General features: G+C 47.8%; 1 protein-coding gene across 1 annotated transcript in view; it reads left to right on the top strand.

Annotated features, from left to right (window-relative positions):
• LOC119439977 (membrane metallo-endopeptidase-like 1) overlaps positions 1–26,272 on the top strand; it is a 668,359-nt gene that overhangs the window by 486,375 nt on the left and 155,712 nt on the right. The window contains exons 8-9 of the mRNA XM_049662695.1: positions 3,349–3,426; positions 24,780–24,919. Of these exons, the coding sequence (XP_049518652.1) occupies positions 3,349–3,426; positions 24,780–24,919 (218 nt within the window). The remainder of the gene's footprint in view (positions 1–3,348; positions 3,427–24,779; positions 24,920–26,272) is intronic.

The raw sequence follows: 26,272 nt of genomic DNA, 5'->3' as shown, positions 1-26,272 counted from the left end.
GTTGGCACGAGTCGCAGGCAGCGACATAACGATGAACAGAACGGTAGAGACCGGGCCAGAATAGGTGCCGCGGTACACAGTCATATGTCCTGGAAACACCAAGGCGGTCGGCTGTAGGGACATCATGCAGTTGCTCGAGTACGGTCGCCCGAAGATGATCGGGAGCGACGAGTAGTAGTTCCTGCCCCTCGGGGTGCATGTTGCGGCGATATAATGTGCTATTTACAATGACGAACAGGCTATATGACCGGTCCAACGAGCCAAACTGCAGACGTTGATGAGGTCATTTAGAAACGTGTCCCGGCGTTGCTCGTCACCAATATGGCTCAAAGCAGAGAGCGAGAAAAGGCCGGACAGTGTATCTTCCTTGGTAGCCTCGGGGGCGTCAACGGGGCGCCGAGACAAGCAGTCGGCGTCCTGGTGTACTCGGCCGGAGTTGTAGACCACAGTGTTTGTGAATCCCTGGAGACGTAGAGCCCAGCGACCTCGATGTCCAGTGGGGTGCTTGAGGCTCGAAAGCCAGCACAGAACGTGGCTGTCAGCGGTAACAGTAAAAGGCCTCCCGTATAAGTAGGGGCAAAATTTCCTAACTGCCCGAACAAGAGCGAGGCACTCGTGCTTCGCAATGGAATAATTGCGCTCGGCAGGGGAAAGAAGCCGGCTGGCGTACGCAATAACTCGATCACAACCACGTTGGCATTGGTCTAAAACAGCGCCAATGCAATAGCCACTCGCGTCTAAGTCACTAGTTGGAGCATTGGGATAAAAGTGGGTGAGAATCGGCGGAGTAGTGAGTAGTGTGATAAGGTTTGAAAAGGCTGTGGCTTGAGCGAGACCACACAAAAACGGAACGTCGTTTTGGAGAAGATCTGTTAGTGGACGGGTTATGTCCGCGAAATTTCTGACAAATCGGTGGAAATACCAGCACAAGCCCACAAAGCTCCGAACATCCTTGGCACAAGTTGGTGCAGGAAACTCGATGACAGCAGGAACCTTGGCGGGATCGGGACGGACGCCAGTTGAGTCGACGAGATGCCCGAGTATGGTAATTTAGCGGCGACCGAAGTGGCATTTCGAAGAATTAGGTTGTAGCCCAGTCGCCCGAAACACCGACAGGATGGATGAAAGACTTATGAGGTGTGTGGCAAATGTGGGGGACAACGCGATCACGTCGTCCAGGTAGCACAGGCATAAAGACCATTTAAAGCTGTGCAACAGCGCCTCCATCATTCGCTCGAACGTGGTCGGGGCATTGCACAAGCCAAATGGCATAACCTTGAACTGATAGAGGCCGTCAGCTGTAAGAAATGCTGCCTTTTCACGGTCCCGCTCGTCGACGGCGATCTGCCAGTAACCAGAGCGCGGGTCAATGGATGAAAAATAGGTGGCGCCGTGAAGGCAATCCAGAACGTCATCAATTCGTGGAAGAGAGTAGAAATCCTTCTTTATGATCTTATTGAGATGCCGATATTCAACGCAGAATCGCCAACTGTTGTCTTTCTTTTTAACTCGCGGATGGGTCAATAATGCCTTTGGAAAACATCTTGTCAACCTTTTGTTGAATAACTTGGAGCTCGAGTGGTGACACGCGATAAGGTCGCCGGCGAATCGGAGGCGCATCGCCAGTATGTATGCGATGTTTGACGAGAGAGGTTTGACCTAAGGGACGGCCGTCAAATTCGAAGATGTCGGAGTATGTGGTGAGCAAATGACAGAGGTCGTCTATTTGAGAGGGCTGAGGGTCCGGGGAAATCATCTTTGTGATATCGCTCTGTAGCGACAGAGAAGTGGGCGCATCGGCGGACAAGGTGACAGTGATGAAATCTAGTATTCATCTGATGGTGACAGAGGGGCCAAAACTATGTCCTGGGGAAGAACTTGAGGACAGAGTCCGAAGTTCAGCAGGGGCAGCCAAGTCTGGAGGGTCGCAACAGTCATCACAGTGTGGGGAAAGCAAATAATGCGCGACAAAAGGACACTGGTAGACGGAGTAACCACATAGTCACCATCCGGTACACTTGGGCAGGGTACAGCGGCAGTATACAGGTGAGTGCTTGGGGGGCAAACGAACAAACTCGGACACTAGAGAGCTGACTCTGGACTGTGTCAGGAACGTCTGGTGAAGCGGGGGAAGTCAAGTTCAACGACACCGGCCGAGCAGTCAATTACAGCGGAGTTGTCAGTCAAGCAATCGAGTCCAAGGATTAAGTCATGACGGCAGTGACGAAGATCATGAAACAACACGGAAGTGTGCCGGCCAGCAACGGTCACGCGTGGGTCACGCGTGGGCTTTAATTTCTAGTGAGCGTGGCAAGCTAGTAATCTGCAGCACTCAAACAACTGCGGAATGGGCAGCAGAATCACCTGTCAGCTCTAATAGGGGACCACATTTCTTCTGTTGAAACGTTGCGATTTGCGATTAAAACTGAACTCCGTTATCCGCGTTGTCTGCTGGAATGCCAAATAGAAAGGCAGATAGCATGGCAGCGTTGGGGGGAAGAATACCGACGCCAGCAAATCTAGACAGCATATACTGTTTGAACAATTAGCACCTTAACACTATACCAGCGCTTAACGGCATTGACCACTCAAGCTCAAACCCCATGTGAGCGATTTTGTGCGCCACAGAGGCGGCTTCCTGCGACGAAAGTGGCCGTCGCGCGAACAGATCGTTCGTTCGTGTCTCTTGATGGCTCGGTTCAGGAAATCTAGAATTCGTCTCTCGACGCCTGGAAGTTCCATGAGCGACAAGCTAATAACCTAAAACGGGAACAGGAAGAGCATCAGTAATATGCTACAGGGTTGTCGCACGCAACGAGCAAGCGGCCAAAGTTTGATACGTGCGAGGATTTAAAAAAAATATTGCAAGACCTTCAGACATATTTTATGCTGTTATGAACAGAAAAACAAACTACTTAGATTATTAGAGCAAGCATTAGGCCACTTTCCGTACCTATTTGCTGCCCTTATACCGGCCACTTCCCCGCGACGTTGTTCAACGTGATCGCTCGCGTAGGGTTAGATTTGTAGGTGCCGAGGTGGATGCGGCAGCCATCTGCATGACGTCTCATGCCGCCGTTGCGCGCAATATCCATACATGGGGTGACGGGAAACTAATACGATAGCCAATTGGTGAGTGCGCCAAAAGTACGCACCTTCATGCTCAAGCGGCAATATGCACTGTTCATACCTCAAGTGTATCGTTCTTTTGTCCTGATTTCGGCTAGCATATCTGCACACAAAACTTGATGTCGCGTAGACAGTGGTCCCAATAAGTTGAGATGCTGAACATAAACGTTGTTATTTTCATGTGCTACCATGATTTATGAGTGTTATTAATATCTCTAGCTCTCCAAACCTGTGAATGGGGCCCTGCCGACTGCTTCTATGGCGTCGATCTCCGAGCTACAAAAGAATTTCTCAAATGTAAGTCAATTCTTATTCTATTGCTATAGAAATACACTTAATGAAAAATGTGAATGTGTTCATTGTCGTACCCAATACATGTTGATGAAATAAATAGGTGTGAATTAGTATGAATGCGCATCAATTGCCAGTGCTATAACAACCAAGGCCACCCGCAACGGTTTCTAGTATTTGAATTTCAAGCAGGTTTTATTCATACGCGACAAGTAAACGAAATGTCATTTTCTTTCCAAACTAGTTGCGCAGATGAGTTTAAATTGCGAGGCGCACTTCTACGGATAGATATACCTAGAAAAAAGAAAAGCACCGAGGGCAAAACAGCAGCAAACATACTTATTCAAGAAGATGCAACAGTGTAGCTTTGCGGTGTAGAAGCACACGCTGACAAGCTGGTGGAAACTGAACAAGCTGTAATCAATTTCTTCAGTGAACTTGTGCCAATTAAGTGAGATACAGCTCTGCAGCGACCATAGTTCTAATCGAAAGCAGCATGACCGGAAGTCATTCTCGTGGCTGCCACCCTCTGCTCGTAGCTGCTCGTAGATAGCACCACTACTCAGCGAATTCATTATAGTCGCATCCGAGATGGTGCAGCCTCGGAGGCCACGTCACTGCAACAACCATAAAGCTTGCGTAGTGGAATCACAGCCTCAGCGTAGAGAACGTGCTCGTAAAGCCCACTTTACGTCGCACTCTCGCTGTTAGTGCAACTTAACCGCTGTAATTAAGCTAGCTCATTGCCCGAAAAAGTTAAACGAAATTCACACACTAACGTAGGCAAAACCGCGGTCGGGCCACGTCGCTATCCACGCAGAAAGCGCCCTCCGATATCTTCAAAGCCTGAGAGACCATCTACGAAAATCCCGACTCGTGTCTAGGAAAGAGCGCCTGTAAACCGTTTAGCACGTCTACAAGCAATCGCTCGAACTTAGCAACAGAAGGGATCAACACGTGTGAACAGCAATCGGCGACGCTCCGATTGTATACTGCCCCAGCAAACAGCGTGACATAGCTACATGCCATGCAATGTGATACGCTTCCTCGAACACAGGTTTCATTCATCTGAGAAGCGACATTCACTTGTTTACCACACATAAAGCAATCAGCATGACAGCTTTCGCGGGACACATCAAGAAAAGTAAGCATGCGCGCCTGATTCCTGTGCTTCTGTCGTTAAAGAACACAAGGACTAAAGCAGCAGCAATGGATCACGAAAAGCTCGCATTACGGCACACATATCACCGAGGTAACGTACGCGATAGCTGAGTGCATAATATTTGCCGTCTGCAACGCGCAAAGTACGCAGAAGCACACGGCTTCTATCGCAACAAAGCGTGAAACGCCGCTCGCATCTTTTTTTATTTACTGCCAAGCTGTTTATACGAACCCTGTGTCGTCGTAGTCACACTTCGCTAAAAAGGGGCCAGTGACCTAGCAGAGCGGAGAGAAGAAGAAGAGCTCAACTGTGGGAAAAGGGTTTGAGTGACCGCTTACCCTGTGAGATTGCTGTGAGAGGGTGAAAATTAAAAGCAGAACGGGGTGGAGGGTTGACGTGAGTCGTGCCGTCCAATATTCGCATTGGAAGGGGAGAGCGCGAGGCGCGCCAACCAATGGCTGTGTAGGAAAAACGTAGGCCCACGGAGGAGTAGGGTGGGAGAGGAGTTCGCGTTAGCGTTGGCTGTATATACGGAGCTTTGCATTAGTGTTTTCGCACATTCCATCCCAGCTACATTCCATCCCAGCTACGAGACTGCCCACCGCGAGCGTCAGCGAGAGTTGGCTCCTGAACGGACTCGTCGCTTGCTCTCAGTGCTGGCGCGCAAAAGAAGGGACATCGCAACTTGCATGCGGAATAAAAGCACGCCATAACACATACAGAAACCTAACGCGAAAAAAAGCCCACTGAGAGAACAGAAATTTTGATTATGGAGTGCGGGCGGATTTGCCGCCCTTGGGCAGCTTTATTAAACCCATTTGAGTATTGTTCGGTCGTACAAATCTCTTGTTCTCTCTGTATCTAATATAGGGTTCCAAAATACACGCAGTGTTCGAGTTACAGGGACACTGCTTACCGCCGACAACTTATGACGCAAGCGAATACAGACGTGCGCAATGTGCACATATAAAATTAGCTGTCCAACAAAGTATTGCTGGTGCTAATGGAGGGGGGGGGGGGATTCTTATTTTCGGAAGTTCTGTCTAATTTTGCCATCAAGTTCGTTCTTGCTTTCAAATTCCAACCTCTTGCACCGCCATAAACAAAATAAATAAAAAACGATTTCATCTGCTGCGAAAACTACCGGTACGTTGTTCACATGATCAAAACTGTCTACATGTGAAAACGTTGTTCATGGCCACCGGAACCGGTGAAGTAGCTGCACACATCTGTAAAAGACTCAGAGCAGAAGCGGTCCAGTTGCTGGGCATTGCTGACCCAAACAGTTGGGATCTTTCACTTAGCCATCACGTCTAGTCAAACCAAAGAACACGTCACAATTATTACCGACTCCCAAGCAGGTTGCCGTAGCTATGCCAGGGGCAGAATATCTTCCATCGCCCACCGACTTTTCACACAAGCCTCCCAATTGCCGGATGTTGAAATAGTATGGACTCCAGAACATGAGTCCCTCCATGGAAATAAGCGTGCGCACGCTGTAGCCTCAGCTCATGCAACACCCCCTAGATAAACTAAGGCGTTTACAGTGGTTGCGTTACGTCACTCCAAGGGTCCGTGCGGGCAATGCGTTCTGCTATTTCAGAGCGTTACACTCGCTTCGTCTGTTGTTCTCGAAGTCTGTAATTGCTAGAAAATGTCATTAAGGCCTTTGAGAAGCCTTTTTTGGCACAAGTGAAACATTGTGAGGCTAGATTGACCCTGGTGATGGGGAAACCAAAGAACGAGAGCAATTAAGTGTTGTATTAACATTTTTATTGCATTAGACTTCAGTTTATCTTCAGCATTGCTGCTTTCCGCGCTGGGGCCTTCTTCTGCGCATTGTCCTGGATTCCGTCGTATCTTAGCCTGCAGAAGCTGTTCAAAACAACATTGGTTGCCACGTGAATTACCAAGCGCTAGACAGTTTGTAGAGTGTGGCCATTTTTGCATGTCTCGATTTCGGTCTGTTTCAGCAAGGACTACCTGGGGTCGTTTAGGTGCACGTTAAAGAACTCCAGGTGTTCCAAATTTCCGGAGTCCCCCACTACGGCGTGCCTGATAATGAGATCGTGGTTTTGGCACGTAAAACCCCATAGTAAAATTTTTTTCAGCAAGGAAAATGCCTGCTAAGGAACAATAATACGTTAATTACTGCAGGAGAGACAGTTCGTTGGATTCGCGTGATTTTTTTGAGCTTCCTGCTAAGCAGCGTTCTCTCTTGTTTTTTTCCTCGCTGGCGATTTACTACGCGCTCGCTTTAGGACAAGTGTTTTGCGCAGTTTGGGAAGACGGAAGGTACAACAGTGGGCTTCTACTGATGTCGATCACGATTCACTTCTATTGGTCCTCCTGTCTGTTCAACTTGTTTATGATAGCGTAGTGAAGAAATCTTCTGCATGATAGTGCAGATTGATTGATTGATTGATTTACTTTATTTGTCTTTTCAAGAAAGAAAGGAGCAGTCACAAAAAGCTACTGCAATGAGTAGCTTGACGGGGTGACAGCCCCCTTAGAATGACAGCAACGGACAGTGCGTAGGACAAAAAAAATATATAAAAAATGAATAAGATCGGAGAAAGTTATGAACAATATATACACAACAATAACTATACATGTTGGTAGAAGATTGTTAAACATTAGGATAACAGGAACCTGATGTAAACAGTTTTAGCTATAGTATACATTAAACAAATTATGAAATAAGGCAACACAGAAAAAGCGGGAATATTGGAAGGATTGGTGCAAATACACAGTCAAATGAACTCAAGTAATGTTATAGAAAATTTATAAGAACAAGTCACGAAGCTCTTGCCATGTTATGTTTGTTATTTCGACACCATTTTTTTGTTGTAATCGGTTCAACAGCGAAGGTAGCTGGTATCGAAGCATCTGTTTTCCATAGTTAGTACGATTTCGTGCTACCTCCCACTGTTCCGGCTTACGTGTGTTATATGCAACTGCGTTGATCTTAAGATTGGCTATGTTTTGCAAAGCGTTGTCCTGTTTTCTTGTGCATAATTTGTAGTGGCGGGAAAGCCTGTATTCGTGAAGTGATGGAACCTTTACTATGCGTAATTTCGCAAGCAATTCAGCTGTATGGGATAAGTAGGGCATCTTACCAGTTAATCTAATAATTCGCTTTTGCAGTAAAAACAATTTCATAATATTAGCATTTGTGGTTGTGCCCCACACAAAAGCACCATAGTTAAGAGTGGAAGAGAAAAGCGCGTTATAAAGAAGTAGATTTGTGTTAACCGGAAACACTGAACAATTTCGCTGCAGGAAACCAATAGTACGTGAGAGTTTTTTAACCAGGAAATCAACGTGTGCATCCCATGACATGGTGGCAGAAAAAAAGACGCCTAGGGTTTTGAAGGACTCAACGTATTCAATTGATATACCATTAATAAATAGCGGGTGCATGGAACACACCTTATCACGCGGATGAAACATCAGCCTTCGTTTTTGCGACATTTAAACCCAGGTGGTTTTGTAGGGACCATTCGTGAATTGATTCAAGAGCCATGTTTGCATGATTTACTAAATCAACAGCGGAGCGACCAGAGAAGAAAATGCTCGTGTCGTCAGCGTATATAATGTACTTTACCGTCTCATCAGCGCTGACGATGTCGTTGATGTATAAAAGAAATAAAAATGGGCCCAGTATGCTGCCTTGAGGTACACCTAAATTAATCTGTCTTGAGGAAGATGCGTGCCCGTTAATTTCTACATATTGTGAGCGGTATCGTAGGTACGATGATATTAAGGAGTGTGCGTTACCCCTAATTTCATAGTGATTAAGCTTCTGGAGAAGAATGTGATGACTAAGGCTATCAAAAGCCTTTGTGAAGTCTAAAAACACACCTAGAACTAGGTTGTGATTTTCGAAGTTTTCAAGTATGTACTCTTTTTGTGCAAGAAGTGCTAGTTCTGTTGATTTATTTTTTTGGAAACCAAATTGTGCTGGGTTTAGAATGTTATATCTGTTAACGAAGGATGCGAGTCGTTTAAGTATTATTTTCTCTAACCCTTTTGAGAAAATTGCCAGGATGGAAATAGGACGATAATTGGAAAAATCGTTTCTGTCACCTTTCTTGTATATAACAGTAACTTTCGCACACTGCATCTTACGTGGGAACACTCCGGTTGTAAGGCACGTATTAAAAATATGAACTAGACAGTTCGCTACGATATCAATAACGTCTTTAACTGGTGTAATTTGTATTCCTGATGGATCGAGGGACTTGCTGTTATTTAGCTTAATAAAAGACGAAACAACCTCGCTTTCACTGACCGGATCTAAGAAAATGGTGTGCTCATTATGATATTTTAATGTAGGGATATAATTATTCGTGGACAAAGGGGTGAAAGAGACAAAAAAGTTATTAAATGCGTTAGAAAGCTCCGAGCCTTCTAACTCTATTCCGTCCCTTACTAGTTTCGTAAGCGGTTCAGGAACATGACCAATTACCGATCTTAATTTTTTCCAAAGCTGTTCAGAACTCCCTTGAGAAGAGCTGAACAGATCGGTGTAACATTCCTTTTTGGCTAAGCGAATATTTTTGTTGACGCGGTTTCTGAACGCTTTATAAGTTTTCAGTACTTCGGCAGACCTTACTTGAACAAACGATCTGTAAAGTTGTTCGCGTTTACGTATTTCGCTGAGCGGTTCATGATTCATCCACGATTTCCTACACTTTCTTGACCTACCAGATGTTTTGTAGGGGAAACATTCATCATAAATTCGTGTAAATTTGCGTAAAAACTTTTCATAGGCTGCATCTGGGTCGTTTTCTTTTAAAACATCGTACCAGTCTACGTTAGACAAGCAGTCGCGGAATTTTACCAGCGTGACAGGGTTTATTTCACGATACACGTAAGAGTGCTTCTGCTTTTTTAAAGTGTTGGTTTGAGACAGTGAAATGTAAACTGGCAAGTGATCACTTATAATTAATAACGCCTGCCTTAATGTAAGAGCTGTTATAATTGGTTATGAAGACATCTAATGTTGTGGCTGTGTTTTCAGTAATACGTGTAGGTACAGTTATTGCATTGTGACATAAGTGAACCTTTAATAATGATTCCAAGTCAAGTTTCATGGTGCTATCAGCATAGAGATTAATGTTCAAATCCCCTCCGATGATTACTGTACACTTGTAGTCATCAACAAATTGCAAAAGTGCATCCAAGAAGGATAAGAAATTGGATATGTTTCGCCCCGTGGGCGGTAGCAGACGCAATACACAAAGGAACCACATTTTAGGGTAATCACTTCGTAATCGGGCGTGACACATGTAAACACTGAAATAATTTCACAATTCATTTCCCTAAGCGTTAAGATGCACACACCACCTCCTCGCCTACTATCACGGTTTAGGCAGTGACAATTATACGCTGGCAAATAAAAAGCTTCCGCATCATTACGAAACCAAGTTTCCGTAAACATAAGTACAGTCAACCACAAAAGTTTGCGGACCACGCGAGCGCGTGGCCAAGAGCCTCTTCGCGACACTTCCGCTACGTCACCAGCGATCGACAGCAGCGCTACGTTGAAGACACATCCCTCCTTAAATCTATGGCCTGCCTATTTTCGCACTGTGCGCAAATATTTTCTACCTATCTCTTTCAACGTGACGCGCTCTTTGTTAGCCAGGGCTACTTGCTTATATTTTGAGAGCAGAATATCAGTACAAGTAATCAGACAGCGTATTCTTCGGCTGTTATCAGTTCTATTTTCGCGTAGCCACGCTGTTTTTTTTTTTTCGTGAGTGCGTGAGTGAGCGGTGAGGCAGCCATGGGACACAGATGCTTAGTCAGTAGGCAGAATATTTCCGTTCCTCCCCCATCGCTAAGTGACAGTAGCGGCCGGGATTTGATCGCCTGCGCCCAGGTTTTGCTGCGCAAAGCCCGAACCACCGCGCTGCTATAGTGGTTACATTTAGAAAAATAAGAAATAATCGGGTGCGATGACTCTTTTTATAACCCTTTGCGACACGGCGTCCTCGTTTGGGGACTCGAACTTCGGAGGCGCGTCCCACGCCACGTGTTTCTTCAAATGACCTAAAACTCAGTGTGCACATTCGTGTCCGCTTCCTGATGGGACAACTAGCGGTCAGTTAACTTCATTGTCCTGCGTATTGCTGCAGATGATCACTTTGCTGGAGACACTACCATGTTAGACAATCGTTCGACGTGCCGCGTTCCGAGACCAACGTCGAGTATTTTTTTTCTCCGGTCGACACGAATACAACCGAAAAAGCAAGTGTGCATGCGTTTCGGGCCTAATAGTTGATTCTTTTTATGCAAGCATTGAAGCTGACGGATTTCAGAATAATTAGATAATGAGTTATACGCTAATTAATTTTTTTTACTGAAACTCGCACAAAACAGCACATTGCTTCGTCTTCTTTCTTGGAATGTAATAGTGAGCGTCTTGAAATGATGCCATGCGCATTTGACGCATTTGCAGACAGTGCATCATAATTCGTGTCTGAAGGGGATGAATTTATTCACAAGACATTTACAGAAGTGTCATGAAACATAGGTCTCTCAATGATCTAGTAGGAAGTGAAATGTCCGCCGTTTTCTAGCACCTTATTGATGCGTGTGGGCATCGACTCGTACAAAGACTCAGTAATCTCCGGTCGACCGCGCAGGCTTTCCCATTCTTGTGCGATCGCTTGCCACAGCGTATCGGCCGTGCGGCCGCGGTTGGCTCGTGTGGACAGCCGTTTCTTCAACATGCCCCAGACATTTTCTATGGGATTCAAGTCGGCGCCACATGGAGGCCACTCAAGCTGGCAAACAGCATGTTCTTCTAGCAATGACTGGACGATACATGCTTTATGGATCGGGCTGCGGTCGTGTTGAAAAAAATAGCAGCCGTCGCTGAAGGGACCGTCCAGCGCATACGGAACGAGGTGTCTAGTGATGACGTCGCAGTACCGTGACGCAGTGAAGGGCCCTTCCAGACGCACAAGGGGACCAAGGCCATCTTTGCTGATTGCTCCCCACACGCTCACGGAACACCGTCCATTGGATAGAACACTCTGTGTGTAATTAGGCAGATATCTGCAAAAAATAGCATACAATTGGGTTCCAGCGGCGCGTCTAAAAATGTTGTGATTCCTCTTGCGTATGAACTTTATAATTCTGTTATAGAGTTGCAATAGAAAACGTGCAAACATCATTAGATAGTACTGAAAGACCCACTGGCAGCTTTTAATTAGCTTCAGAGTAAGTAGTACTATGAAACAATCGTTAATGTTTTCAACATACCACTACAGAAAAATCTCGTAATGTCCAAAAGCTCATTTTACGTGAAACATGTTGTGATGCAGAATTAGCTTCGTGAATTAACTGCCAATACACTGTAAACACACCTGCAGTTTAGTGGACGCCAAACCCGCTTCCGTTGGTCCCAGCGCGTGGAAAAAGTTGACTCGTCGCTAAAGATGACATCGCCCCATTTCTCTGTTGTCCAATCTTTCATTGCTGTAGCGAACATGAGTCGTTCTTGTAGCTGGCTGTCTGAGAGGCAGGGCTTCTGTGCTGCTACGAAAGACTGCAGGCCAAGCTCACTCAGCCTTCTTCTTACAGTCTCAGACGATACCGCGAGCGAGAGCGCTTCTCGGATATCCTCTGCACCTTGAAAAGGATCAGCCACGATGGCGGCCGTAATCAGGCGGTCCTCTTCCTCAGTCGTGGCCCTTGGACGCCCACTGCGCTCCATATCTGTGAATCTGTCATCGTCGCGGAAAGCTTGGATAATTCTATTCACGGCAGTCCGGCTCCTGTTGGTTCGGCGGCAGATTTCGCGCTGAGGTATTCCCTCTATAAATAAACGCACAATGTGCCTTCTTTCGTCAAGTGGAACACGCAGCGGCATCTTTCCAAATAGGCAATCACCACGTGGCCTGAAGCAAGTCTACTACGTTTTCAGCGACTGATGCGAAGATGCGCCTATGTGTGAAAGAAAATTTTCTATGCATCCGGTTTTTCTTTATTTTTGATGACAGTGAAACACCTCCCTACCCTTTCTCTCAAGACGCAGAAGCAGCAACACTCATTGGACCAAGATGCTTCCAACCAAAGTGCGCCAGTAAACGTCGCGTAAAAAAATCGTCGCAGCGCTTCGTGAAACTTATCTACCCACTGGCACACCAGTCGACAAAGGTGGCAGTGATTGCTCCGATACTGCTATCAAGCCAGATATGTGGCGGTCTTATCGCAGACAGCGCTCTGCGTCAACACAACGAACTAACAATGTCATGCACGGGAATAAAAAATTAACAGGCAGGCGAGTACCAAGAGGGCTCATATCCGGGAGAGCGCCCCTGTCGCCGCTAGGTGGCGTACCGCTAGGTGGCGCGGATAGGCAGTCTGGCACGCGCTCGCGTGGTCCGCAAACTTTTGTGGTTGACTGTACGCGCAAAATACGTACGCAAAAACAAGAAAAGAAAAACACAGCGACACAGAAAACACCAGCGGCAGGAACGGCAAGGCTGCAGCGGCGGCAGTGTAACGAAATAAAGTGACTAAAAGTTAACTTCGAGATAGCGATATCACCAACCTGGGAAACGAAGATAAACAGAGTTAAGACCATGCGTCCTTCCGCCGCCGCTGCCGTATTGCCCCGATTGCCAGGAAGCCGCCAGGGGCGCAAACAGAGTCCAGTTCACGCAATGCGTGACGTCAGATCAGATGGCTTCGACGGTTTCTGTACGGAAAGAACGCCCAGAAGACGAAAGAAATGACGTTGAAACCGGACGTATAACCAGGCTCGAGGTGGTATAGGCAGCAAATGGCACACAGCACTTGAGTGGTGGACAGTGGGAACAGCGAACCTGGGAAACGAAGATAAACAGAGTTAAGACCATGCGTCCTTCCGCCACCGCCGCCGCTGCCGTATTGCCCCGATTGCCAGGAAGCCGCCAGGGGCGCAAACAGAGTTCAGTTCACGCAATGCGTGACGACAGATCAGATGGCTTCGGCGGTTTCTGGGAAACGAAGATAAACAGAGTTAAGACCATGCGTCCTTCCGCCACCGCCGCCGCTGCCGTATTGCCCCGATTGCCAGGAAGCCGCCAGGGGCGCAAACAGAGTTCAGTTCACGCAATGCGTGACGACAGATCAGATGGCTTCGGCGGTTTCTGGGAAACGAAGATAAACAGAGTTAAGACCATGCGTCCTTCCGCCACCGCCGCGCTGCCGTATTGCCCCGATTGCCAGGAAGCCGCCAGGGGCGCAAACAGAGTTCAGTTCACGCAATGCGTGACGACAGATCAGATGGCTTCGGCGGTTTCTGGGAAACGAAGATAAACAGAGTTAAGACCATGCGTCCTTCCGCCACCGCCGCCGCTGCCGTATTATTAGATCGCACAGCTACATGCGAAAATTACAGAAACTTGTTGTTACTGAGCACGCTATTCTCTAAAGACGCGATATAACATGTGAATAGTAGCCCTTTATAATCTTTCAAGTATAATATACACACAACGTCGCTCAGAAAAAAAGTCACAAGCCTGCGCGGCACATGCAGCACAGTCACAGCGTAAGCTGGTGGAGCGGCTCAAGAGTAGCTCCAATTTGGGCACCACGCACACCAGGGTCTTGGCGACAAAGTCTATTCGCCTCGTTTTGACGAGAACGATCTGAACGGTCCGGCCGGCGTAGATGGAGAGCTGCGGCTTGTAATGCTCTCTGCACAGCAGTCTGCTGAGCCCGATGATGCCTAATTGTAGCCGCGCACGTAGCTGTATGATTCGCTTCTGCAGCAGCGCTTCGTACCATGCGAGGACAAACCATAACGTGTAACGACGAAGATTCCAGAATACGTGGTGCACATCTCACATTGGAATCGAGTTGACTGCGCACCTCATCTGAATCGCATCTCGCCGTGTGAGCCCGCGCACGATGCGTTTGCAGGTGCCTTACCTAGATAGCGCCACCCTACTGGTGGAGGCTCGGGTCGTCTGCGCCAGTGCGCGTGTCTGAGGAGCATTTATAGCGCATTTTTCCACTGCCTGATAGCAAGCGCTTGCGTGGCTCAGTGGTAAGTATCCGGCTCCTACGCAGCGGGCGCGGGTTCAATCTCGGCGGGAACCGGGTACTCTTTTCGCATTTCCCGCGATAGCGGTTATGGTCCCCAACGGCAGCGGTGGAGGCGGCGACGGCGGACACCATCACGAACCGAAACGGTTATTAGAATCAGCCCATAACAGCTTACGCTGTAAAAAACGTAACTTCCCTATTGGAAAACCCAGTGCCATGCCTGATTACGGGCCGAGTGTCGCGGTCTGGATGCTGGGGCGGTGGGAAGGTGCGGCATACTGGCAGGCGCTCGGCGCGGGGTACTGGTGTGAAATGCAGCTCTAGAGCGAGAAATGCGCGGTGCCTGGCCCCCCGCCCCCCCCGCCCCCCTACCGTCAATATATTTTTATTGCGATAGCAATTATATGGACACTCAAAAGCAGATTTCTGCCGTCGGCGTCGCCGTCGCCGTCGGCGTCGCCGTCGCCGTCGCCGTCGCCGTCGCCGTCGCCGTGAGGTTCCGTATGACGTCATTTGGAGATGAAATCGTCGCCGCGCGCCGAACGCTGTATGTGCGAGTGAAAGGGCGCGAGTGGCGCGTCTTTCACGGGGAGTGAGCGCACGGCGGAGAACAAACGCGCGTTCTGCGCCGTGCTCGCTTAAGGGCTGCAGAAGTAGGCGTCTCTTTTCTCCTTTACAATCACCATATATGTAGAGCAAACGCGCCTTCTTCGGACGCGCGAGAGGCCGTGGGGGAGGGGGAGGGAAGGGAGGCGACGTTTAGCTGCGGCACCAAGTGCCTATTTATATCAGAGGCTCCAGCAACAGTCACCAACGCCGCACGCATTTTGAGCTAACGCGGGCAAAACGCCGATGGCGTCGACAACAGTTCTGCGTGTTGTTGCTACCAAAGCCGCTCACCTTACTTCGTATGACATTGCTGTGTTGCTATCGCATTCATTGATTCGCCCTTAGGGCGAAACTGTGAAATTTTTTTTTTCAAATACAGAAAGCAACAAAGAGCTTTTTAAGTCAATAAAAAAGAAAAACTAAAAAAAAACGTGCACTATCGCCCCGCAACTAAAACTTACGCCTTTATCAGAAAGCAAATGTCGTCTGTATTCAATGGTGCTCATGGAAGTGCTGCAACACTGATTTGCTTTTGCGATTGGTATTTTAACTAAAAAAAGTTGTCGCAGTTTCACCTGAAAGGTGAAGCATCAATTGCGATAGCAAATTTGTAGAGAGATATACGGAGTAATGATATTAGCTTTATCAGCTGTATAAACTTGGACATGCAGCAGCACCGGCAACGCGCCGAACTGTTGTCGACGCCGTCGTCATTTTGCCCGCGTTCGCTCAAAATGCGTGCGGCGTTGGTGACTGTTGCCGGAGCCTTTGATATAAATAGGCACTTGGTGCCGCAGCTAAACGTCGCCTCCCTTCCCTCCCCCTTCCCCCCCTCCCCCACGGCCTCTCGCGCATCGGAAGAAGGCGCGTTTGCTCTACATATATGGTGATTGTAAAGGAGGAAAGAGACGCCTACTTCTGCAGCCCTTAAGGAAGCACGGCGCAGAACGCGCGTTTGTTCTCCGCCGTGCTTTCACTCCCCGTGAAAGAGCGCGTCCCTCGCGCCCTTTCACTCGCACATACAGCGTTCGGCGGCGCGCGGCCACGATTTCATCTCCATTGACGTCATACGGAACCTCACGGCGACGGCGACGGCGACGGCGACGCCGACGGCAGAAATCTGCTTTTGAGTGTCCATATAATTGCTATCGCAATAAAAAAGTCAAATGAACCGCCGACCCCGTACGCTGTACGGGCTTTACTGCCGGTTTTGACAGCCGTTCCTTGTTGTTCGCGCAAGGGAAATGCAACATTTCATCAGTTCGACAATGAATTTCAATCGACACATCTGTGTAGTCACATATCTTCGTCAGAGAAGCGTCGGTTAGTACGGCTGGCAGCCTTCGGTGACAGCACATATACATATGTTTATAACGCATCACATCGGCACTCATCGCTTCATGTGCTGACACTGCAGACACGAAAGAATGGCCTGTTTGAAAACACCGATGGGAAACTGAAATACTGAGTGATTTATCCTTGTTGGACGTGTTGATTCCTCAGCCCAGACTGCCCGATAAAGCGTAGACGGACTAGGCGGATATGGTAGGCATAACCTTCGGTGGAAGCGAACGATGTCGGCGCGGGTACCTGATGAATGCTAAAATGTTTGTATTTGAGCCTCCGAACCTTTAAACTGATATTTTTAGTACAGTAAAAGTACACCAGGCTGAGGCGCACGAATCGCCTCAGCTTTGTTATCGGTGCGATATTATCAATCAGCAGCAGGCATTCTTGGGGTCCGTTCGAACGCGTCTGAACGGCTGGTGGGTTCCGTGTCGACTGCACAACACTGCGACAACTCGCAGTCATTCCCTGCGTGCAAACTACTAGAAAACGAGGCGGTATTTGCGTTTGCGTAATTTAGTTCACGAATACAGCTATCCGCACAGTCAAAGGGAAATTCACAAAAGGAAAGTGATCTTCAGTGTCGCATATGCATGGGCAGCTCACGCACCTTTATTCAAGCTACAATACCGCCGACACGTAACAGTCAATCATGACCCCAAATTATAGCGCTATTTGGGACAGGATACTAGAACCTGCCCATAAAGTTCTGCCAAGCATTTAATATTCAACAGCGCCTATACTGCCGCAGTGCGGCACAACCAAAGCCAGCGCAGTTACCAGTACGAGCCAGCGAACTTCCGCGAAAATCAGCGCGTGTATAGCGTACACCAGTGCGCCCCAGCGTCATAGCATTGAAACCAGCGTAACTTCCAGTGTGACTCAGCTCTTATCCAGCAATCTCCACCTAAGGCTCCTCTACTTTTCAAAGGTAGCGAAAGGTTTTGATCCAGCCGCCGCGCCCTGCGATAGGCCGGTTGGCGACACGTGACCCTTTCGCCTTCGCGCCCCACCCAAAGGGTCCAGCAGTGGTCGCGTGGCCATCTGGGAAACCGAGAACGTAGCCGTTCCCACGGTAGTAATTCTACGATGTTTGTGGTTGTGGTCGCTTCTAAGTGCGCTTCTTTGTCATCGCGTCTCAGCCGGTGTCGGGCCGCGTCGCCAGGTACGCGGCCGCTGATGAAGGGGTGGCAGCGGGGGAAGCACCCAAAGGATGCGTACTGCCAATTTGAGACGCTTGTTTGCCCGTCACCGTCGGTGTCGGGCACTGTCGCCGTCTGGGCAACCTTGATGAAAGGGTCTGCCTTGATGAAAACAACCAAAGTATGCGCCCGGCCGATTCGGGACGCAACAATACACAAAGTGGAAAGCAACCCCAGGCATGTCCAGTGTCAGGCCATCGTAGGGGTAAGCGACACGGGCGAAGAGCAAGAAATCCCCATCCCGGAATACGTAAAGACAGAAGCGGTAGAAGACGTGAAAATCCCCGCCAAGTTGACCAGTAAGCAAAGGGGGGAACTGTAGAAAGCAATGTGAAAGTATTCCACCATCTTTTGCAATGTTCCGGGCAAGGCTGACTGGATAAAATGCCACTTGGAGCTAACAACAGACGCCCCAATTCACGTCAAGCAGCACCATTTACCATTTGCTACTACTGGGGAAATCGAAGCCGAGGTACTGCAGATGAAGGCTCTCAACAAAATTAAGGTCTCGAGGTTGCCCTGTAATTTCCCAGTACCTACTCGTATATAAGCCCGACAAAACCGAACGCTTTGTGCTCAATTTCCGGCGTCTGAATGACGTACTAATTTCGTATTCAGAACCCATGCCCAGAGCAGACGCAGTTTTCGCCAGTGCCGCGAAGAAGAAATACTTCTCTAAGTGAGGCTTCGTGAAAGCCTACTGGCAAATCCCACCTCAGCGCTCCTGGGTCCCGTTTTAACACCCCCGCTCCACGTCGCTCCGTTCCCGTGGGCAGAAATGATATAATAATAAAGCAATACTTGAAAGGAACCTTGTTTCCCGTGCATCCGTTTTCGTATCTCCCAGATATATGGCTGTTTGCACAAGTTTTCTATACGCCTCATCTTCCTGGACACACAAGAATAGAAAACAAGAAATAATGTAGATCTCATTGTCCAAGCCCACATTTTCGACACCAGATCAATACCTACTCCCAGTTCCCATATCTGCTCAGCGCTTTCGTACTCAAGGTAGCGTTGAAATGAAATCCAAGTCGCCAGGGGTGGGACTCCTGCGCCATTTGGATACAAACGCAAATGTCTGCACCAAACTGAACCAAACACAGAAAACGCGACCAAAATTGCGCCACGCTGTGCCAGAACGGCTTCGGCATGTGTGCTCGGCAGTGGCGACTAACAGCAAGCGGATTTGTTCGCCAAAAATGACATTGTGCACACCGCGGAATGGGAACGCTGGGCTTTTCGGCGCTTCCGACAAGTGGCCGGCGCGCGAGCGGCCACTCACGGCTGTTGTCGGTGCAGACGGAACGGCCAAGGGCGGCTGTATGTAGAGTGTGCTAGAGTATGGTTGAGTGGGCCAACTGGCGTGGCACTCCATAGCTGAGGCACAAAACAACAAAAAGTAGGCTGAGGGCGCTGCGAGCCAATCAGATATATGGAAGGCGCATGCTGCAGCGGGCTGAGCGGGCGGAGGATTCTGTGTCAACGGCCGGTATAACTTTTAACTAGTCCAATCTGTCTTTATGCCCATATGGGCGAGGCCTGAACCATTTTGACCTATTACCTACAGCTAACGGTGTATTTGGAATAAAAAGTTGCAGTTTCGCCTAAAAGGCGAAGGATCGATTGCGACAGCAACTTAGCTAATATCTATACGAAGTATGGATAGTTGTTTTATCGGGCGTGTAAATTTTTTAACATTTGCTTACTAACTAAATTATCAAGCATGGTGTCATGCGTGCACAAGAAAATCTCGCTCGATGACCGCAGAAATTCACTTTCAAAATGCTGGAGTGAGGGAGCGCGGCGCAGCAGGTTGCAAATTGATCGTCGTGCTGCCTCTCGCTTGAACGCAAACTAAGCGGGGGCGAAAATAAAGCACACACGAAGCCATCGTTACTCGCACTCTATCCCCATCGCCTATCGCTTTTAAGATAAGGCCCGCGCGGCTACGCCATACACAGCAGCCGTACAACGCGCCGCTCTCTCTCCTCCCCCCGGCGCCTTGCGCGCGACGGAAGACGGCGCTCTTCCTTCCCGCTTTCCTCCCTTGCGGGCGTGAGATTGAGCCGCCATCGTCAGCCTACCCTTGCACGATTTCACTCGCACATACAGCTACGGCATGCGTCGACGATGCTATCCCACCTGGACTTTGTATAGAACATCAAGGCGACGGCAGAAATGCGCCTGGAGCGCCCATATAATTGATATCGCAATAAAAACAGATTGGAAATTTTTACGTCATACCAGTCCAGGGTTGATTGAGACTCTCTTGGTCTGCGGTGACATATGATGACCCAGAAATTACGTTACCGCGTCTAATGAACCGCATAATTTGAGAACATTTTCTGCTGTAGCTACAAAGTGCGCTTCTACTAGGCTGATCGAGTTGTTTTATTCTGTGTTTCAGCGGGGTTTGCAAATTCGCTCGCATATTCATGTGTTCCATCACAATTCACATTGGTCAGCTCCAGACTGCCTCAAAAAGAAATTTTATCTTCTCCAAATTGCTCCAACATGAAATTTAGACTGCTCTAAGCTGCTCCAAAATGAAAATTTTTCTGGTCCAAAATATTTTGGAGAAGACACCCAATAGGTACGACACCCTATAGGAATGCTGTTGAATGAGCCTGTCCGTAGGCTCGGTAATGATACGATGCTGGGCAAGCGACGTCTGGTTAACCTTCGTCGTTATAGCGAAACAACATTAAAAAGAATCGGGCACATCCAGAAGCCTTTCTCGTTGTGCTGATAGTACGCTCGGGTTCACATCAGGAGTGCTCGCGAACACCTTGGCAGAATGGTCGCACGGCGAATGAGCAGCTGATATTGGGAGACCATCGACATCGGCAATTTGCGTAAAGTATGCAATGGCGGTGCGTCTTGAAGATGACAATATTCCTCGCTGAAGTTCGCGACCAGCAGGTGAGCCTGTCTGTTGTATGGCTGAATAACTCCTGGGGCAACGCATATTTGTAGTTCAAGAAGGAAAGACAAATTTGCCTCCGCAATTACAGCGTCGGGGACGTCCTGTTCACATTCCACACCGACAAAGAGGCTACTGCGAGGGGGCAGAGTCACAGATTGATCGGACACACGTAGCGCTGTCTTCCGTAATTGTGTCGTGGTGTCAGCTTCAGAAGGAAAAAGGTCCTCGAATGACAACAGAAACTCACGTAGGTCAATAATTACGCCGTATTCATGAAGAAAGTCCATTCCAAGGATTATTGGGCGGGAGCACACAGTTAATACGAGGAAAGACTCCGTTAACGTCAACGCAAGGTTTTGAATACGTGCCGTGCACATTCCAGTTGGCATCACGAGATGGCCACCTGCCGTGCACAACTGGGGCCCTTGGCATTGCGTGGCGACATTCCGCAATTTAGATGCCAGTGCGCGCTCGTAACTGAATAATCGGCACTGGCGTCGACGAGGGCAGTGACAGTATGATTATGAGCAAATACGGCGATGTCGGCAGAAATAATCTTAGTATAGTGTCGAAAAATAAATAAAACCGGAATGGTCATCACCGGGTCGTTGCGTCGAGGGAACTTGTTTGAATTTTCGTTGGAAAGCGACTTCACCCCCTGCAGTCGCGGTTCCTAGTATCCCGTGTGGGGACTTGGTGATCGGTTCGTTAGGGGAGCGTAATACGACGAGGGCAAGCTAGGTGACACGGACCGGCGAGGCGATGGGGATCGCAAATATTGGCGTTGAACAGTCGAAGGAATTCGTTGGCCCGTCAGATACACTTCGATTTCGCGGGGACGCTCACCATAGCGGAGGCATGGCGCGTCAGGGTGGAAGCCACGGAGACCTAGCTGGTGGTACTGGCAGTCGCGGTACACGTGACCCACTTCGCCACATGGGTAGCAGAGCGGACGGTTATCCGACGCGCGCCATACACTTGCTTTAGTTGCACTCTGTCTTGAGCCAGGTGGTAGATACGTAGGTACCTTCGGGTACCTTAAGCCGGGTAGCGGATGCGAAGGCGTGTCCGGGAACAGATATGTAGCCTGGTCCACTTTCCGCATGATGGGGCCTGTGGATGATGGACCAGGAGCCCTCAATGCCGCCGCATATGTTAGCATGGGGACCTCAGGTCTTTGTGGTGCGAGTGGTTGCGCTGCCTCTCTGACTTTATTCCGGATGACGTACGAAAGTATTGTCACAGGTGGTTGGGGTGCCACTGGTTCCACTGCTTGGAGTTGCCGCCGTTCGTCACGCGCAGCACTTCGTATGAAGTGTGCGAGATCCTGCCTCTACTTGTCGAACCAAACAAAGCATTCAGTAGCCGTGATGTCGTGGCGTTTGTACTGTGACGACCGCGGCTGGAGAGTACGCTCCATCGTGGTTGCCTCAGTCACAAACTTGGACATGGTTGTTGGTGGATTGCGTGCAAGTCCGGCGAAAACCTGTTCGTTGATTCCACGCAGTATACATAACACTTTCTTTTCCTCGGAGATTGCAAACTCTGCGAGTCTGAAAAGACGAAGCATGTCCTCGAGAAACATCAAGACTCCCTCATTGGGCCACTGGTTCCTTGAAGAGAAGGCTTGTTCAGCTCTCTCCTTTCTCTCGGCGTTCTGGCACGCATCGCGGAGCTGTCGGGTAAACTCCTTCCATATCACAATGGAGCCCTCAAGGTTCTCGTACCACCTCATCGCAGAGTATTCCAACGCGAAGTAAACTCTCTGCAGCTTGCAAACATCATACCTCTCGTTGATGCTGGGAACCCGAATGAAGTGGTCCAGCCAGTCTTCGACATCCTCAATAGTGTGTCCGTGGAGCGGTTTGGGTGTCTATGGTGCATAAAAAACATGAGCGAGAGAAGACTGGGTATCGTGTATTTGGCTCGTCTGCTTTGTAGTGGTGGTTGAGATCGCTATTTCCAGCCTCGATGACAAAGCACCGAATTCGGGTGGTAGTGCTTGCAGGCGGCGGCTGCTTCTTGCTCTGGGGGCTGTCTCTGTCTGTAGCGTGCTAAGAGTGACGGCGGAAACTTGGGACAAAGATAGCCAAACAACAAAGGTAACAAGGAGCCCTCGTCTTTGCCGAAACCAGACCAAAGAAAAACGTTTTCTTCTTCCAACCCCCAAGCATGTACGTGCCGCAGCGGATGGCTCATGTGTGACGGGATGTGCCAATATATATTTGTTATGCTTACTCTAGGGCCTTGAATTTACTTATAGAAGCAGGACGCAGCGCTACGCGTATCATCACCAGCCTGTGATCTCCAATTACCCCTGTCTTGCGCTAGCTGATTCCAACTAGCACCTGGAAATTTCTTAACTTCATCACCCCACCTAGTTTTCTGCCGACCTCGACTGCGCTTCCCTTGTCTTGGTATCCATTCTGTCACCCTAATGGTCGACCGGTTATCCATCCTACGCATTACATGGCCTGCCCAGCTCCATTTCTTCCGCTTACTGTCAACTAGAATATCGGCTATCCCCGTTTGTTTTCTGATCCACACCGCTCTCTTCCTGTCTCGTAACGTTAGGCCTAACATTTGTCGTTCCATCGCTCTTTGTGCAGTCATTAACTTGTTCTCGAGCTTCTTTGTTAACCTCCAGGTTTCTGCCCCATATGTTAGCACCGGTAGAATGCAATCATTGTACACTATTCTTTTCATCAACAGTGGTAAGCTCCCAGTCAGGATTTGGCAATACCTGCCGTACGCACTCCAACCCAATTTTATTATTCTGTAAATTTCCGTTTCATGATCAGGCCCCCCTGTGAGTAATTCACCTAGATAAACGTACTCCTTTACAGACTGTAGAGGCTGACTGGCGATCCCGAATTCTTGTTCCCTTGCCAGGTCATTGAACAATACGTTTGTCTTCTGCATATTAATCTTCAAACCCACTCTTCGACTTTCTCGGTTAAGGTTCTGAATCATTTGCTGTAATTCGTCCCCATTGTTGCTGAATAGAACAATGTCATCTGCAAACCGAAGGTGACTGAGATTTTGGCCGTTGATCCTCACTCCTAAGCCTTCCCTGTCTAAGAGCTTGAATACTTCTTCGAAACATCCATTGAATAGCATTGGAGAGATTGTGTCTCCTTTCCTGACCCTTTTCTTGATAGCTATCTTTCTACTTCTCCCGTGAAGGACCAAGGTTGCTGTGAAATCCCTGTAGATATTTGCTAAGATATTCACGTAAGCCTCCTGTGCCCCATAATTACGCAATGCCTCTATGACTGCTGGTATAACTGTTGAATCAAATGCTTTTTCATAATCTATGAAAGCCATATAGAGAGGTTGATTTTTGTGCGCTTATTTCTGTATTACCTGATTGATGACTACGCGTATGTATAATGTTAAATGTGTATATGTTGCAATCGTACAATGTTATCATGCGTGTTTCTCCTGTTTGTGAGCAGTCACCTGGCGCTAGTTACTACGCCATATGGAACTTCTGCTTTCTCTTTTCCTGCAACTTGTTTATTTTTTTCTATAGAAGCAGTGCTTTGTCACCTTTATTTTGTACATTCTTAGCGTAGCTCTTCTAACAAGTTGAACCAGTTTCACAACGTGGGAGAAACGATCTGTCGCCTTTATTCTGTACACACCTAGGAGACTTCTGTACGACTTCCAAAAAGTATGCGTTTTGAAAGCCTGCACTATGATTCGGGCATGTGTCCCGTGCGTAATTGTATTTCCAGTAAATACGTTTTGTTGCTCCTTTGTAGGGTAGCATGTGCCCAACGTTGGTGCCTTGGCTCATGGGTAATTTTTACCCCACTGTACATCCTAACAGTTTCTTTTTATAATTTTGTAGTTCACTGTGCATGCTTCTTTTTTCGAAACTATTTTCGAAATTTGCACAAAAGACTGCCGGAAGTGTATAATACAGCTGTCGTTGCATTTGTAGGACCATTGTCGTCCCTGGCTTAAATGTGAATAATTAAATTTATAACATTTTTCTACTTGTTTTTGTTTTTTCAACTGTATATATAGATATAGGAATTGTTGTTTGCAGATTCCTCTTCTTGAAATGCTCAACGAGGAATTTTCAAAGTTGAACATAACTTTAAATGAATCAGAGAGTGTGTTCGTCGACACGTTGTATTACTACGAGCAGCTAAACGAATTTCTGGCAAAGGCGTCTTCTGATGACCTGTGAGTACCGCATTCGTGACATATATGCATTCTTGAGGTAGAAATATTTTCAGTTGTGAAATTGCATTAGGAGCATTGTCTGCACGTTCTGCAGTGGATCCTTTCCTAAGGCATTTCACTGCAGAGCAAGACGTCGCGATTTCTATAGACGCATGCATAGCTTACTTTAGATGGTAGTAAATTGAAGATGGTCGAAATTATTGTTTATCTATCCACTACTATGCATATCATAACGAATGTTGCTTTATCCCGTTCAGCCCTAGTTTTATATATTGCCTACCTACTACTCTACGGTCCCGTACGACATAAGTTATATTTAAAATAGAGGCTGTATTTTTTATGGGGGACGGCGGCTTCGTTGCGCAGATTGGTCCATGGTCTTGGTTAGACGCTGTTTGTTTTATGGTTCCTTGCTTCTTCTTGCACCACAACCTTAGAGTACCGCTTAAAATTTGTGTAAGCTATATTAGCGGCAATTCTACTATCACATTTCAATAAGACTGTTCCCATCAATTGGTTAGGATATGTTGTAGAAATTAATGACCAATAACCACGGAAATCAAGGAGTCATGAATGTCTGGCTCGCTTTCGACAAAGGTGGCAATTGCCAAAGCTGCCGTTCCGATATACATAATCAACATAAGAATGGACCGAGGGCCGCATAATAATTGTTGCGGCTTGAAAGGTGAAGCCTACATGATTAAACAGAGAGCCAAAAACATATGACTAGGGCCGATATCTAGGCGCCACAAGAGAAATGCTGACTGGTATGACAACAACGATACATTCATGTTAACGGCATTAATCCACGTTTTTTTTTTACACTTAGACCACCCTGCTGCTCAACAAAAGTTATACGTGCACGGATAAGAAAGAACACAGGAAAATTATAGACAAACCAGCATTGTCACTTTAGATCCTCAAGTCATCTAGCATATACTCGAATATTACACACGTTTGGAAAAAAACAACGATTTTGATTGATTAGCGAGGAACTCGGCATCAAATTAAGTCACGTGATCTTAATCTATCACGTGACGGAAACGCGACAGATATAACTGGTAAAAAGGCAATGTTTCAATTGTGCTCTGTCTCATTTTGAGTTTTGAAGGATGTTCTCCAGTCTTTTTGAGTTGTGATTTACTGTCGCAGTTTGAAGATGTGGACTGGTCGATACTTAATGGATTGGAACGGCACGATATGTGTCCTGGCAAGTGTTTGTCACGGCTTGCCACCCGTTGGCCGTCGCCGCGAAGTCGTCGAAGGGTTATACAAGCCGGATGGTTGTTCCGTACTCAAGCGAACACAGTGAAAGGGTCAGAGTCGGGAGTAAAAACCAAAATACGTTTTTAT

This window comes from Dermacentor silvarum, chromosome 2 (genome assembly GCF_013339745.2).
Source record: "Dermacentor silvarum isolate Dsil-2018 chromosome 2, BIME_Dsil_1.4, whole genome shotgun sequence".
Taxonomy (NCBI): domain Eukaryota; kingdom Metazoa; phylum Arthropoda; class Arachnida; order Ixodida; family Ixodidae; genus Dermacentor; species Dermacentor silvarum.
The sequence above is the reverse complement of the archived record's forward strand: the minus strand, read 5'-3'. Positions and strand labels throughout refer to the sequence as shown.